Source organism: Numida meleagris, chromosome 1, assembly GCF_002078875.1.
Source record: "Numida meleagris isolate 19003 breed g44 Domestic line chromosome 1, NumMel1.0, whole genome shotgun sequence".
NCBI classification, from domain to species: domain Eukaryota; kingdom Metazoa; phylum Chordata; class Aves; order Galliformes; family Numididae; genus Numida; species Numida meleagris.
In genome coordinates, this window is record NC_034409.1 from 177,988,390 (window position 1) to 178,002,327 (window position 13,938).

The 13,938-nt window shown below is 39.8% G+C and overlaps 1 protein-coding gene across 1 annotated transcript in view; it reads right to left on the bottom strand.

Moving 5' to 3' along the window:
- Window positions 1–13,938, bottom strand: part of DDX10 (DEAD-box helicase 10) — a 172,771-nt gene that overhangs the window by 112,549 nt on the left and 46,284 nt on the right. Inside the window, exon 13 of the mRNA XM_021380233.1 lies at window positions 10,903–11,362. Coding sequence (XP_021235908.1) covers window positions 10,903–11,362 — 460 coding nt within the window. The remainder of the gene's footprint in view (window positions 1–10,902; window positions 11,363–13,938) is intronic.

The window sequence follows — 13,938 nt, forward strand, 5'->3', positions numbered from 1 at the left end:
AGCATCATTGAAGACTACCTGGAATATATGCAAGGTAAAGACAACTTTGATCGATAACCAAGATTTTAATGTTTGATTGTTTAATATAAATATGAATTGGGAGAACACGCATCTCTACAGAACTTCAGTCTGATGTTTTATTAATTTGTTCTGGATAAAATGAGTTCAAGATAGATTTGAGCTTTCCTGCCACCAAAACGAGAAGTAATTTAGTTGGGAATGTATCTCTTAGAAGTAATGCATTTCTCCAGATGAATAATTTCAGGAAAGAGCTAGTAATTTCTCAGTTGTAAGAGAGCTCTTTAGATACAGTTACACTTGCAAAAAAATTGCTTCTCATATTTTTTTGCAGATTTGACCTCACTTCTCCCTAGCATTCAGACTTGAGAGCCAGAAGCCACAGTACAGGCACCTGTTTCTCTAGCTCAAATGCTCAATTCTTTACCATTAATTTCCTTTTTCTGATGGGGTACCTTCAAATTTACCACAAAATCCACCAGGAACCATGCAACAAATCACTCCTTTAGGAGAGAAGAAATGCTAAAGTGTTCTGTTCCTGTGGGTAAAAAAAAAAAAATAATAAGGAAAAAGAAATAAAGAAAAATAAAGAAGCAGACAGTGATGAGATGCACAAAAGCACTGATGTCTCCTGCCTTTTAGTTCAGCCTTCATCATGAGGACAAAACAGCAGCAACGACAAGCAACTGGAAAATAAAAAATAACCAATTTCCAAAAATTGGTTTCCAATCTTGATGATCTGCTCTGATTTATCCTGGGTCTTTTTTCAGTAAAACAGAATCATAGAATCCTCAGGGTTGAAGGGACCGCTAAAGGCAATCTAGTCCAAGTCCCCTGCAATAAACAGGGACACCACAGCTCCATCGGGTTGCCCAGGGCCTGATCCATCCTGGCCTTGTAAGTCTCCAGGGACGGAGCATTGAATGCATCTCTGGGCAACCTGTTCCTGTGCCTCACCAACCTCACTGTAAAAGACTTTTTCCTTATATCCAACCTAAATCTCCACTCTTTAAGCTTGTAAGCCTTTCCCCTTGTTCTGTCCCCACAGACCCTGGTAAAGAGTCTGTCCCCTTCTTTCCTGTAGCTCCCCTTTAGATACTGAAAGGCCACTCTCAGGTCACCTCGCAGCCTTCTCTTCTCCAGCCTGAACAGCCCCAGCTCTCTCCGCCTGCAAGAAGAACCTGAAGAACATCTGAAGAATCTCCTGGCTCTACAGGTATTACAGTCAAGAAGTCCCAGTACAAGGAAGCCTTGTGGTAGGTGAAGGAAATCAGAGATACTTGTAGAGCCGCATAGGCAAGAAATTAATCTAGCTGAAGACCAATACAGAAAGGACAGAAGTTGAAAGACTTCTCAGTTGCACCAGTTCTCATTCCGCCTGCCGGAGCACAGCACAAATGCTGGGACAGCAGTGCCCAGCTCAGAGACCACAGTGCCCAGCTCAGAGACCACAGGGCTCACATCACATGAAAGCAGTCACACATGTCCTCACCTCCAGGGAAAGCAAGTACACAACAACAGCTCCATTTGAAATTCCTTTTAGCTGAAATTCCAGCACCAAAAGAAAAGCTACAAATGAGAAACTAAGGCCTGCATTCCAGTGATATGCTCACACTTGACAGAAACACTCAATCAAAAGTTACATTTCCTTTCTCCAATGTTTTTCCACTAAAAGATTTAGCATTTCTTATACCACTATTTGTTATTTCTTCTCTATTTATATCCAGTAAATATTCCATTACAGCTGTCCAAGTTTTCATCATTAGCAATGTTCTCCTTTACATCATAAATTGGTTTAGAAGGCTTCTATTGCTTATAAGTGTCTTAAAAAGTGTCCAAAGGTAAATTAAAATATGAAGATGCTATTTTTCCAACCATATAAGAAGATTAGCAGTAACAGAGAAATGTCACGATTGATTAGCTTCACTGATTCACTGAAAACTTCAGCTGTACTAAAAATAAAATGCTTCTTGAAAAAGGACAGAAGTCAAAGTAATTTATGTTTTAAATTTCCACCATTTTAAAAAGGATCAAGAGTGGGCCACGAGAACAACGTTGGCTAATGAAAACATAATGTTTCCTTGGCTTAGCGTAAATGCTGACCTTGAAACTGAAGACAGAAAAATTACCTGCAGATGTGCTACATAAAACTTTATTTTGTTTTAATGCTTGCCCTCTTGAGCTAATTGTAACGCGTGACCCAGCCAGCAGAAACTTGACTCGAGTTCAGTCAGTCAAAATATTCAACCTTCAACACCTACACCATTTTTTCTATTCCAAAGGAACTATGGGATGCCTTCCAAATTACTTGCAACATTTGATAACATTCAGTAATGAAGTGTCCCTAAGCTAAATGCTGTATTAATTTGCATTTGCACATTGCATTTTCAATTTATATCATATCATTCACCTCCTCCATAACAGTACCACATTTTCTTCTCAGATTCTTTTGCATGTTAAAATAATTCTTTCCTGCCGGCCAAAGGAATATTTGCTGGAATATCGCTATTCTCAGCTCCTGTCCTCATTCTCCCTTCCCCCTCATCCACCTCTTTGATGCAACACTAACAACTGAATTAAATCACGGAACAAATTAATAGCAGTGGTGGCTTTTGAATCTCTTCATGTCTTCAGATACAGCTAAGATGCCTCCTGAAAGCAAAAGCAAGCAAAATTCTATTTTTGCATTCAAGACAGGAGTGCCAGAGTAAATTAACAGGGTTATGGTACCCAGGGAGCTCAGATCAGATAACCACTTCCCCTTGTATCTATAAAATGTAACTACTGTAGCACTAAAGATCTGCAGAAAAAATTACATACTAGATGAATAGTCAAGATTCAAAATGGTAGCAGCGAACAACACACAAACATATATTCAAAAATCAATGCGCAAGAGTGGCACAAATCTGCATCAAACATGATGGCAAGTGTAGAGTCTTGAATCTAGGGAAGAATAACCCCATGCACCAGTACAGGCTGGGAGATGACCTGCTGGAGGGGAGCTCTGCAGAGAGGGATGTGGGGGTCTGGTGGACAACAGGTTGGCCGTGAGCCAGCAGTGTGCCCTGGTGGCCAAGAAGGCCAATGGCGTCCTGGGGTGCATTAAAAGGAGCGTGGCCAGCAGGTCAAGGGAGGTGATCCTCCCCCTCTACTCTGCCCTGGTCAGGTCTCACCTGGAGTACTGTGTCCAGTTCTGGGCTCCTTGGTACAAAAAAGACAGGGATCTCCTGGAGAGAGTCCAGTAGAGGGTCTCAAAGATGGTAAAGGGCCTCGAGCATCTCCCCTACGAGGAAAGGCTGAGTGACCTGGGTCTGTTCAGCCTTGAGAAAAGAAGACTCAGGGGTGATCTTATTAATGTTTATAAATATCTTAAGGGTCAGAGTCAAAGGGACATGGCCAACATCTTTTCAGCGGTCTGCAGGGACAGGACAAGGGGAAACGGCCATAAACTGGAGCACAGGAAGTTCCGCACCAATATGCGAAGGAACTTCTTCACAGTGAGGGTGACAGAGCACTGGAACAGGCTGCCCAGGGAGGTGGTGGATTCTCTTCCTCTGGAGATATTCAAGACCCAGCTGGACGCCTACCTGTGCAGCCTGCTGCAGGGACTCGATGATCCCTAGAGGTCCCTTCCAGCCCCTACAATTCTGTGTGATTCCATATGATGTTAAGTGAGACAAAAATCTGCTGATGATACATGCTCCCCGGGGATCAGACAGGAAAGATGCCTCATGAATTTTCATTTCTGTAGCAACAGAAAATTATCACCCAAAGAACAGACCAATAAAACTCAGACTAGGACTGTATATATGGGAAGAGGGATTACTGAAAAAAAATAGTATTTCTCCAAAATCATAAGGTAGATGTGTAATTTCTCCACCAAGGCAAAAAGGGACCTACTGAGACAGAAATACACATTGTCCTTTTATGCTCTGCAAGACACAGCCTTTGCACTGTGAATTTGATGGAAAGCTGCCACAGCAATGCCAGTGTTTGAAGGCACTCTTATCTCTGAGCCAAGGATATGGAACTGTCAACGTAAACAAAACAGCAACTAATACTAATTTTGCTCAGTGAACTGGAGATTAAGGAAACAGGACAGTTGTTAAGGTCCTTCACCAACATCTCTCTAAGAAGTCAACAAGGACACATAGCTGCACTTCCTCAGAGAGTCAAGCTCTGTTTTCAAGAGCACTTTGCTAAACATCAGCTTAGTAGGCGAGCAGATACGCCAGCAGAACAGCACACACGCCAGACACCATGCTTCTGCAGGGAGGGCAGCTTCTACAGCCCCCGTTTGGAATGAACTGTGCTAACACTAGCTGTCATTTCACATACATAGCAATTTGTTTTCCCAGCATGCTCACAGCAAAATCAGCACAGCAGAAGTAACTTAGACATATTCTTTCTCTTCCACCACCCCTCTGAAACAGCATTTTAAATAATACTTTGTGGTTTGGGTCATGAAACGGGTGGATCCGAGAAAAATTACAGTCATTTAGCTCCTCAAAAAGCTACTTTTGTCATTTTGTTTTCCCATGGGTTTCGTCAACCCAAAGACACCATAATGTTTTCCCACCCATACGCTGGTTTGAAGGATTTACCACTGTACCCCCTCAAACTTCTAGAGGCACATTCGTCAGACATCTCATGGCTCAAGCATAGCCCCATGACTTCTCAGGCATTTATGCAGAGAGACTGGGGCTGCAAGGAGCAGGCAAGGCAACCTGTCTTCATCTGGCGAGCACCAAGGAGATGGACATTTCCTGCTGGAAGATGAAACAAGCACGCAGCTCAAGCAAAGAGGGCAGCAGCCCTGCACTGAAATAAGCAGAGAGCCAGCAACGGAGCAGTGTGCTATAGATAATGAAGGATGGGACACCACTAAAACCTCCCTGCCAGGCTGGCCCAAGGCAATCTATAGCTCACTTATTTCTGACACGAGTAAGGCTAGAAGCTGTCACCCTAATTGCTTTATTTTCCTCTCACACATTTAGAATAATGTTCCTTCAAGAGACCTTTACCACAGAGGCCACAACTATTCCTTCACCCAAGATGGAGCAGAGCTCAGTGTGCAGCAGGCAGGAGGCCCCCCCATGCTGGGCTCATCCCCTCCATCACTTCACAGCTGTACAAATAGAAGTCCCATGGAAATGAGGAGCATTAGCTCCAAGGGACCCAGCAGCCTTCTGCAATCGCTGTCCTATCTTCCTATCAGTCTTCAGGTCAGAATATGGAAACAGTGTAATACAGACATTTTCCCTTTTTAAATAGTAATTAAACTACAATTTGCATATCAGTGATACTGTAATGAATTACCCAGACACTCATTTTTGGCTCACAGCTCATGAATCTTCACCAAAATCATTAATCTTCACCAAAATCCGTAGTTATCAAATTATTCCAGCTAAACATTGCACAGGACAGATAAGAATTCAGAAATCTTCCCCAAAATTTTGTTAAAAACATGTATGAGCAGTTTGTTGGGCCAAGTTTGCAGCAGCAGATGTCTGCATCAGAGAAGATATCCACATAAGAGAGGAATAATTCTCATGATTTTCACAACACACTTTGCTGATAGTTGTCGAGATACTCTCAGCACGCATTCATCAGTTGTTCTGCTTTATTACTATTTCAGAAAACAGCATTTCCTTTGAAAATGAGTGCTCTATAATTTCTAGTAGCATCTCACAGTATTAGCACTCAACTTTTAAAAAATCATTCACGCAAGAAGTATGTCACAGTTATTTATAATGCCAGTGCCATCACCCAGCAAGCATTCAGGTACTAATGATCTTAAAGGAAATTGCAGCATTTTAGAATATACAAATCTTGTGGATTCAGAGAATATTGATTATATGAAAATAGTTTTAATACAGAGTATTTGGTTCACTCATCTTCATCTATGAAACTTCTGCAATACATTAAACAAAACTATAAATCAGTGATTAAGGACAATGAAACCGAGGGTATTTCTGCAGGCTTGAATAATCTACTAGGAGTTTTAATGAATGATATTTTAATGAATCATCTTAAATCATTCAATACCCTCATAATTTCTGAGATACGAGACCATACATCTCAGTCACCTTAGGTCTCTTTAATCAAAAGACAAAGCGTGCCTCGCTGCTACCTGAACTCACACCAGCTTACATGCTGCAACATGAGCATGTAAGCAATGTGTTAGACTGCTACCACAGATACATCAGAAAGATCATCTGCAAAGAACAGATTCAAAACTTGCATGGTTAAACATGAGTTTCACATTTCTTCAGTGCAAGTTAACCTTTGAAAATAGCTTTTTCTTGCCAGGACAGTGACCTATGTGATACCGCAGTAGATTCAGTACAGTGAAGGCTTGTGAGGCTGCTTTAGAGAGCACATGGAGGTAAGGATTTCTCAGGCCACAGCTCCAGCAACTATAGTAAAGAGGTGGCACTGCCTGGTTCAGGAGCACGCTCCATTCACTACTCACTTTGTAAACAGCATTTCTGCCAGAAGATGAGCAGCACACTCCTGGAAAAGGCACTGACTGACAAGCAGCCGACATCAGAACTGAGGAAGCTTTTCCTGGCTCACAGGAGAATGTGCTTCTCAGAGGGTGTAACTGAAAGGTTACAAGCAAGTCCCTGACACACGCGGCATCTTTCTATACTGCATTCTTCATTACAAAAGCCACCAAAGGTCCACAAGGTGTACTGTAGACATCAAAACAAGCACAGCCCACAATGGTTCAAAAGCACTGAAGTTTCAAATGTAAAACCTTTCACAGAAGCAATGTCATCCACATCAGAATTGAGTACTTACTCTGTAGCTTATGACGCATAAAGCTAAGATCTATACTGAGAGCAAATTATAGAATGAAATTCCTAAATGATACTTTCTATCCAGATTTGAAACATGATTAAAAACATTCAGGATGACCATTTTAAGCTGTGCTGGTAGTTCTAAGGGATATATAGCAACCATTTATTTGAAGTATATAGCTCACCCATAACTCAGAGACAAGATTTTATTCCTATAGATTTTTCAGTTTTCCTAAAAAGCACAGCAATTGACGCAAACATCTAGAATGCTGTCCTTAAAGGCAAAAGAAACAATTACAGTGAATTTTTCATACACTACAGAAGATGTTACTAAGTCTCTACAAAATTAATTGAAATGGAAATCGACAGAGAAAAATCTGAAGATGCATTTGGAGCAGAAAGAAGGGCTGCTAAAGCAAACTTGGAAGTACAATAAAGAAAAAACAAAATGATTTTAAAACAGTAAGTGATCAACGGATCTGGAATCTAAAACTGATTATCAGTTCCTACAAAAGACTGCCTCAAAAGCCTCTGTTGCACACTTTACCCTAACAAGAATTTTGTGAATGTTCTATTCAAACAGAACAATGACAGGCAAAAAGAAAATCTGAAAAGTTGTCCAAGAAGAGAAAGAAATGTTTTTGCTGACCCCTGTTCCTGAGTTTAGCACTGTCTCGTCAGATAGCTTCCAGAAGCACTCCCCAGTGACAAGATTTATATCTGATTTATATCTGCTATAACTGGACATCACATTGTTTCTTAAAAATTAAGTTCCAGTTGTACTTAAGTTACTAAAACTGTATGCTAAGAAATTGTGATTTCCTTACAATTTTCCACCCACTTTATAGGATGCATTCAGCACTCGCTGCTGTGCACGAAGAGGTTCTATCAGCACGTTTCATTTCCATTCATGGCTGATGTAGGACATTTTTTCTTAACACTTTGCTTTTACAGCACTTTGGCTAATATCCAAACACAGGCCCACTTCACTTCTACACAAATATTCTGTACTTCATATAAACTGTAATTTGCTTCAGTTCAACTTAAAACACACAAGCACGCAGTTACTAGGATAGAAACCTAAGGCCAGTACTGTAGGAAGAATTTATGGTAGATAATGCAATAATAAATAAACCTAGGTGTTTACTCTGCCAGAATGCTAACCTTGCAAAATGAGTCCAAGGAATAACATGCTTTGTCTAGCTAGCAGGTTGCCCAGGAGCAGCTTTGCTCTCTTGGATACCAGATGCTGCTACAGCAGGAGCAGAGAGGGCTATCCCTGAGGAAATGAACACCACCTCCAGTCAGCCAGCTTCACCCCTTGTTCCTTGCCTCCTTTGGTGTTTCCTATCCTGCCATTTCCAGAAACACACTGAGGAGACCAGGTCACACACTTAACATGAATTTACATACAAGAAAATCAGTTAACAACAGTTGGTAAGAGGAAGAAGTAGATGCTTCAAACAGATTTTGACCAATCTCGTCTTTATAGAAAAAGCAGTATATCTCACTGTATGGAACAGAAGGTAAAAAAAAATCCCAATCAGAATAAAAAGCCAATGTAAGGGAAGAAATCAAGACTAATTACAATCTGAAAAAGTAGATTTGATTTATCTGTATAGTAACAGGCTTTCTTCTCAACATCACAGAAGAAATTTCAGAGGACCATGTCCTCACTTTGGTGCTGACTGTGTTTCCTTGATATATTCTAAGTGCACATTATGACAAGCTACCACTCACTGCACCTTGCTATAGACTCCTATATAATCTCTAGTATAAGGAAATTGAAACGTCTTTCCTGCTTTTGCAAACATATACATACACGTCGTAATATTTCAACAGCTTATAGTGTTTGTGTATCTGCGAAGTGTAAGAAAATCTCATTTTAAATAATACTACTGGATTATAAAACAAGGTGACTAGTGGAAACAGAATCGTGACATATAAAGCAATTTCCCTCCAAAGAAACAGCATTCAAACTGCAGGCTAACTCCACAGAATCTGCAATATCATTTAAGGCAAACCTCTGTCCATAGGCTTACGCTTACTACAGTCTTCCAACCAGGCATTACCTCACTAGAAGAGCTTTATGAGTCCATAAATCAAAGGATGGCAGAGGAAGAAGGGAATCACAGCAAAACCTAGATATTCAGTAGTATAACATTGTCTTACTGTAAAAATAGAAATTTGGTAGCAGAAGACATGTCTGACAGTATGCACAAGATGACTAAAATGAAGAATAAGCAAGACAAAGAAAAAACTACAATAGGATTAATCTTATTTCTATAACAAATGTTAGAAGTATACTCCTTGCATCTGAAAATGCAACAACAAATTTCATGAATTTAGCATTAAAAACAAAGTCTGTAACCAGGGATTATTTCAAGACCTTGTAACACCAGTACACCAAATATTGTTAAATGCACTTTAAATGGATAATTTAAATAATGTTAACATAACAACTAAATAATACTGCGTATGTGCTAATTGCTCTATGATTATGTGACCTTTCTATGCATAAAAACATTGCACTTTTAAGTAATTCCCACAAGCTAAAAAATAAGACACGTTTAAGTAAAATTGGGCACCACAACATAAGACAGATACAAAACTATCACAGAGTGTCCAAAGGAGGGTTACAAAGATGGTGAAGGGTCTGGAGGGAAAGACGTACGAGGAGCAGCTGAGGCCCCTGGTTTGCTCTTTGTACTCGCTGTAGTTTCCATGAAAATAAACAGGAGGCATTACTTCCAAAGCAACCTATGTGCAAGCTCCTGCCACGTTCACTCAGATCTGCCAGGCACTAGCACTAGCCAGCCATGGGCTGACAGAGGCAAGACAATCCAGGTATAGAAAAAGAGGAACAGATACAAGATCCCCAAAGCAACCTACTCCCCTTAGTACATCTATCCTCCTCCACATTTCTGGCCACAGATGGGAAACTGTGACAACCTCCTGAAGGTAGCAGAGAGAGTTCAAGTGGGGCAACTGCTCAGCTTTGACAAAGTTAGCCGATAAGACCACTTTATACACACATCTAAATACTAAAGGAAAGATGCTGCTTATAAATGCAGTTAGTGAGCTGATTAGCGAACATTCATGACAATTCCCTTGTGCTGTTAAATAACAGCACAGAAAAAGAATGATTAAAAATACCAGTTGGAAAAAATAAGTACACTGCTTAACAGGAGACTCCCTTACATGTTAACAAAAACATCTTGCTGAAGCAGGTGGCTATTTCATTCAGTTGGATATCTTTTCTACAGAGAAATAGTTGCTAGATAGGAAAGGATACACAAAAATTCACAACGTGCACTTACCAAATCTGCTTTATGGAGAAAAAAGAAAAAAAAAAAAAGAAATAAACACCCAAGACACTGTATTTAAGATTAAGTGAAAGCAACATATCTCAGAATACTGCGCACAGAGCAACCCTGAATTGTACAGCTACTGGTCAAGGAAATGAAAGAACTACATAATAATTTTTAATAGCCTTTATAATCATGTTTTACAAGAAGTGCTCGCTTGTTTTCTGACATTGGATCAATTCCTAGTAGCAAAGGTCTCGTTGAAAGAAAAATTTTTGAAGATCTTTACATTAATGGTTTGGATCTTTACATTAATGTAAAGATTATTTATTACGATCAGTATTAGGAAACAGCTCATCATGTACAGCAATTTGGTTCCCGGTGTCATAAATCCAATAACATCATGAAAATTAGGACTAAAGGTTGTAGCTAGGTTGTAGCAGGAAGGTAAAAGCAAAGTAGTAAATAGGCATTAATTCTCTCAAAAAATTGTAAGGTATTCAGGTCACATTCATAAATTAGAACTACTACAAGGACATATGTTATGCAAATAATATTATTTTGCGCTAGGAATACAATATTATAGAAGCATAAGTCACACCGCTTATCTTCTGGGAGCAATTCTGATCTCTAATACTTGTGGGCAACACATGACTTCAAGCTAGTGTATTGCTAAGTGCAGAATTTTCTCCTTTCTCCTCATCCTTATTTGGAGGATGTTCAAAATAAAATCATTAAGATTGATAAGTCTTACTGTAAAGCACACTTACCAGTGCTGCACTATCTTTAGATTCCACCTCAAAAACATTCCGTCGTTTCACTGTCAGCAAACCAAGATCTTTAGTATCATCATCGTCATCATCGTCATCTTCAAAGAACTGTATGGAGTTTGTGTTTGGAACCCTGCTTGATAAAGCAACTTCTTTTTCCTTCTCCTCAGATGCTTCTTTTGATTCACACTCAGACTCACTCTCCTCAGTGCCTTCACTGGAAGGATGTTCTTCAGTTTCTTTCCTTCTCTCCTTTTCCTTTGATCTGTTAACAGGCGACTTTCCACTGGAATTAATTCCGCATTTTTCCATTCCTTCCTTATTCAGTGAGGAGATGCTATTTTTGTTTTGCTCTGTCTCTTCCAAGGGATTTCTCTCTTCAGATGTCTCTTTCACTGATAACTGTTTCTGAACTTTCTGTAGAAATCTCACACGAGGTGCCATTGCAAGACCAAGTGATCTAAAGCATGGAATTTAAACAAAGACATTAATCTGAAAGGTAGATACAAAAAGTTTTACTAAATTAGAAGCCCTCATCAACAGCTCAAGTGCTTCAACTTTACTTATGATCATTTAATCTTACACACTTTGACTAATATATTTACAAAATAGTATTTGGCACACAACAGTACGCACTTGGTTGAAAAATGCAAGTGAACATTAGGAGAGGAATGAAGATGAAACAATTGAGAAAACACTAGAGAACAACTACAAATCCTCTCGGGAAAGAAAGAAAACAAAGAACCTGAAAACCTGCAGACAATATCAAATTAAATATGATGTATAATGAAATAAGTGGAAGAAACACCAATTTAATTTGGTATTGAAGATACATGGATGTTACATCAAGCACTGAGCACTGATCAAGTTGGTATCCTTCACTGCTAGAACTACACCCAGAACACTATCCCTACCATCCTGTGATGAGAAGAACAAACAGTATGGATAAACTGCAGGAAAAGCTATGGGAGAGACATATACGCCTTAGAAGAAATCTCACCTGCCTTCATTCCTACAGCAAGGCTTTGGCCTTTGTAGCATGCATAACTGAGTGCCATGGTACTTTTATCAAACCCAGATATTCATATGCTAATACTTCAAATAAGTGGACAAAAAATAGCCAAAAATCAGAAATATTACACAGGAGCAAAACAAGATAAGACTGTATACAAACAGATACTTTGCATTTTTGCCATTTTTTCCTGTATCAATCCTAGCAAAAAAAGACCAGCACTATCAGAACTGAAAGGACCTCTAAGCCAAGTAACACAGCTCTCAGATTTGGGGGGAAAGTAGAGAGGTTTAATACTGATAAGAAAATAGTAGCAGATAAGCTTTGACAAATCTGTGTACAAACAATCCCCCGAAGACTTCTTATTACATGGCTTCTCAAAGAAACCTGAGGATTTTAGGTCATTACCAACTTTTTTTTTTTTTTTTTTTACAGTATCTTCCAAACTGAGAATACTTTGATAAAAATATTCTACAACTGTTGAAAGTTTCCTCGTGTTGTTAGATTCAATATTATCTTTAGAATATATTTCTTAATTGTTTTTCCAATCTAGAGTTCTGACGTACTAAAAGATCTTCATATACAAAACAGCTTTTCTTTCCAGTCCTTTTTGAAACAAGACAGTTGTAAATAATCTGTCATCATTTCTGCAGAACTGTTACCAAACTCCGGCGACCCTTTTAGTATTATTCTTGCACGTAGAGAACCAAAACCCGGTCCTGGCCAAATACCACACACAGTATCAAAATGATATGCAGCAAAATGGCGTTTATTGGTAAAAGCTACAGAACTATATAGTATTTCTTATCTTTTTACTAGACTGTTCCAGAAACTCACTCAGGGCTCCTGGCCAATCATACTGAATATCCTGCTTCTGACCTGTCACTTCTGAAAGGCCATACACGGAGTTATTGTGCCCTTTGTTATGAAAACAAAGAAGCACGGCCCCCTGTGTCTACGACACAGGTTCAAGTATGTAGGTGAACCAATAACAAGCATATGGGGAAGGACCTTCCCGCGTTACAGACCGAGATCCGTGACACGCCTACTACAACACAGAACACCAATTTTTATGCAAATTAGCTCTTCATTCTGATATTAAGTTACTGCACTTACTAAACAGAAACATACCGCATCAGTAAACTTGTTCAGAATTATATGAACACACAAAAGTCTAACACAGTGATTTCTTCTACTGCAAAACAGGTTCAGGAAATTACTTAAAATAGTCTGAAAAATGTTAAACACTCCTGAATCTCAAAAGAAAATAAGTGCATTATTTGTTTAAAGCTTTTAAAGTGTTTTCAGAAGACAGGATGTACAGACATTTGAAAAAAGGAGAAATCAAATCAACTGAAGTGACACAAATCTGAATTAACAGGCTTTCCAGGTATTTGGTTAACAACCAAAAGAAACAGAAAAATTGCTTTTGCTGTGTTACTTGATTAGCAAGCTTCAAGTCTATACTAAGGAGCACAAATGCAAGACACTTGACTAATAAAAAGAGGGACCAGTATCATCAAGAGTTTGTAGGCCAGAATCAGAGGTGATGCCACAAAGAGGCTGTCATGGATTCATTTCCTACAACCCAAGCCCCAAGAAGAACAAGGTGTGCCCATCTCTGCTGAATTCTGCACCTGGGACATCCCAGGATATATGTGCAGTCTGGCCGACACAGGGCCCAGGCAGCCCAAAGGGCCAACCAGACCCTGGGGTGCCCCAGGCCCAGTGAGGGGTTGTCCCCTCTGCTCTGCGCTGTGTGGCCTCACCTCCAGCACTGGGTACAGGTTTGGGTGCCACAATATAAGGAGGGCATAAAGCTATTAAGCGAGCATCCAAAGGAGGCAACAAAGATGCAGATTCTATGATTCTGTGCCTCCACATGGCAGGCCCTGGTGGTCTCAGAACCCAAGCCACCCTGGTACCTGCTCGAGACCATTTAGGAGCACAAGTAACAGACATTCCTAGAGTGCATTAAAGACCATTTTTAGAACTTGGCAAGGTCAGCAACCATAGGAAGCAAT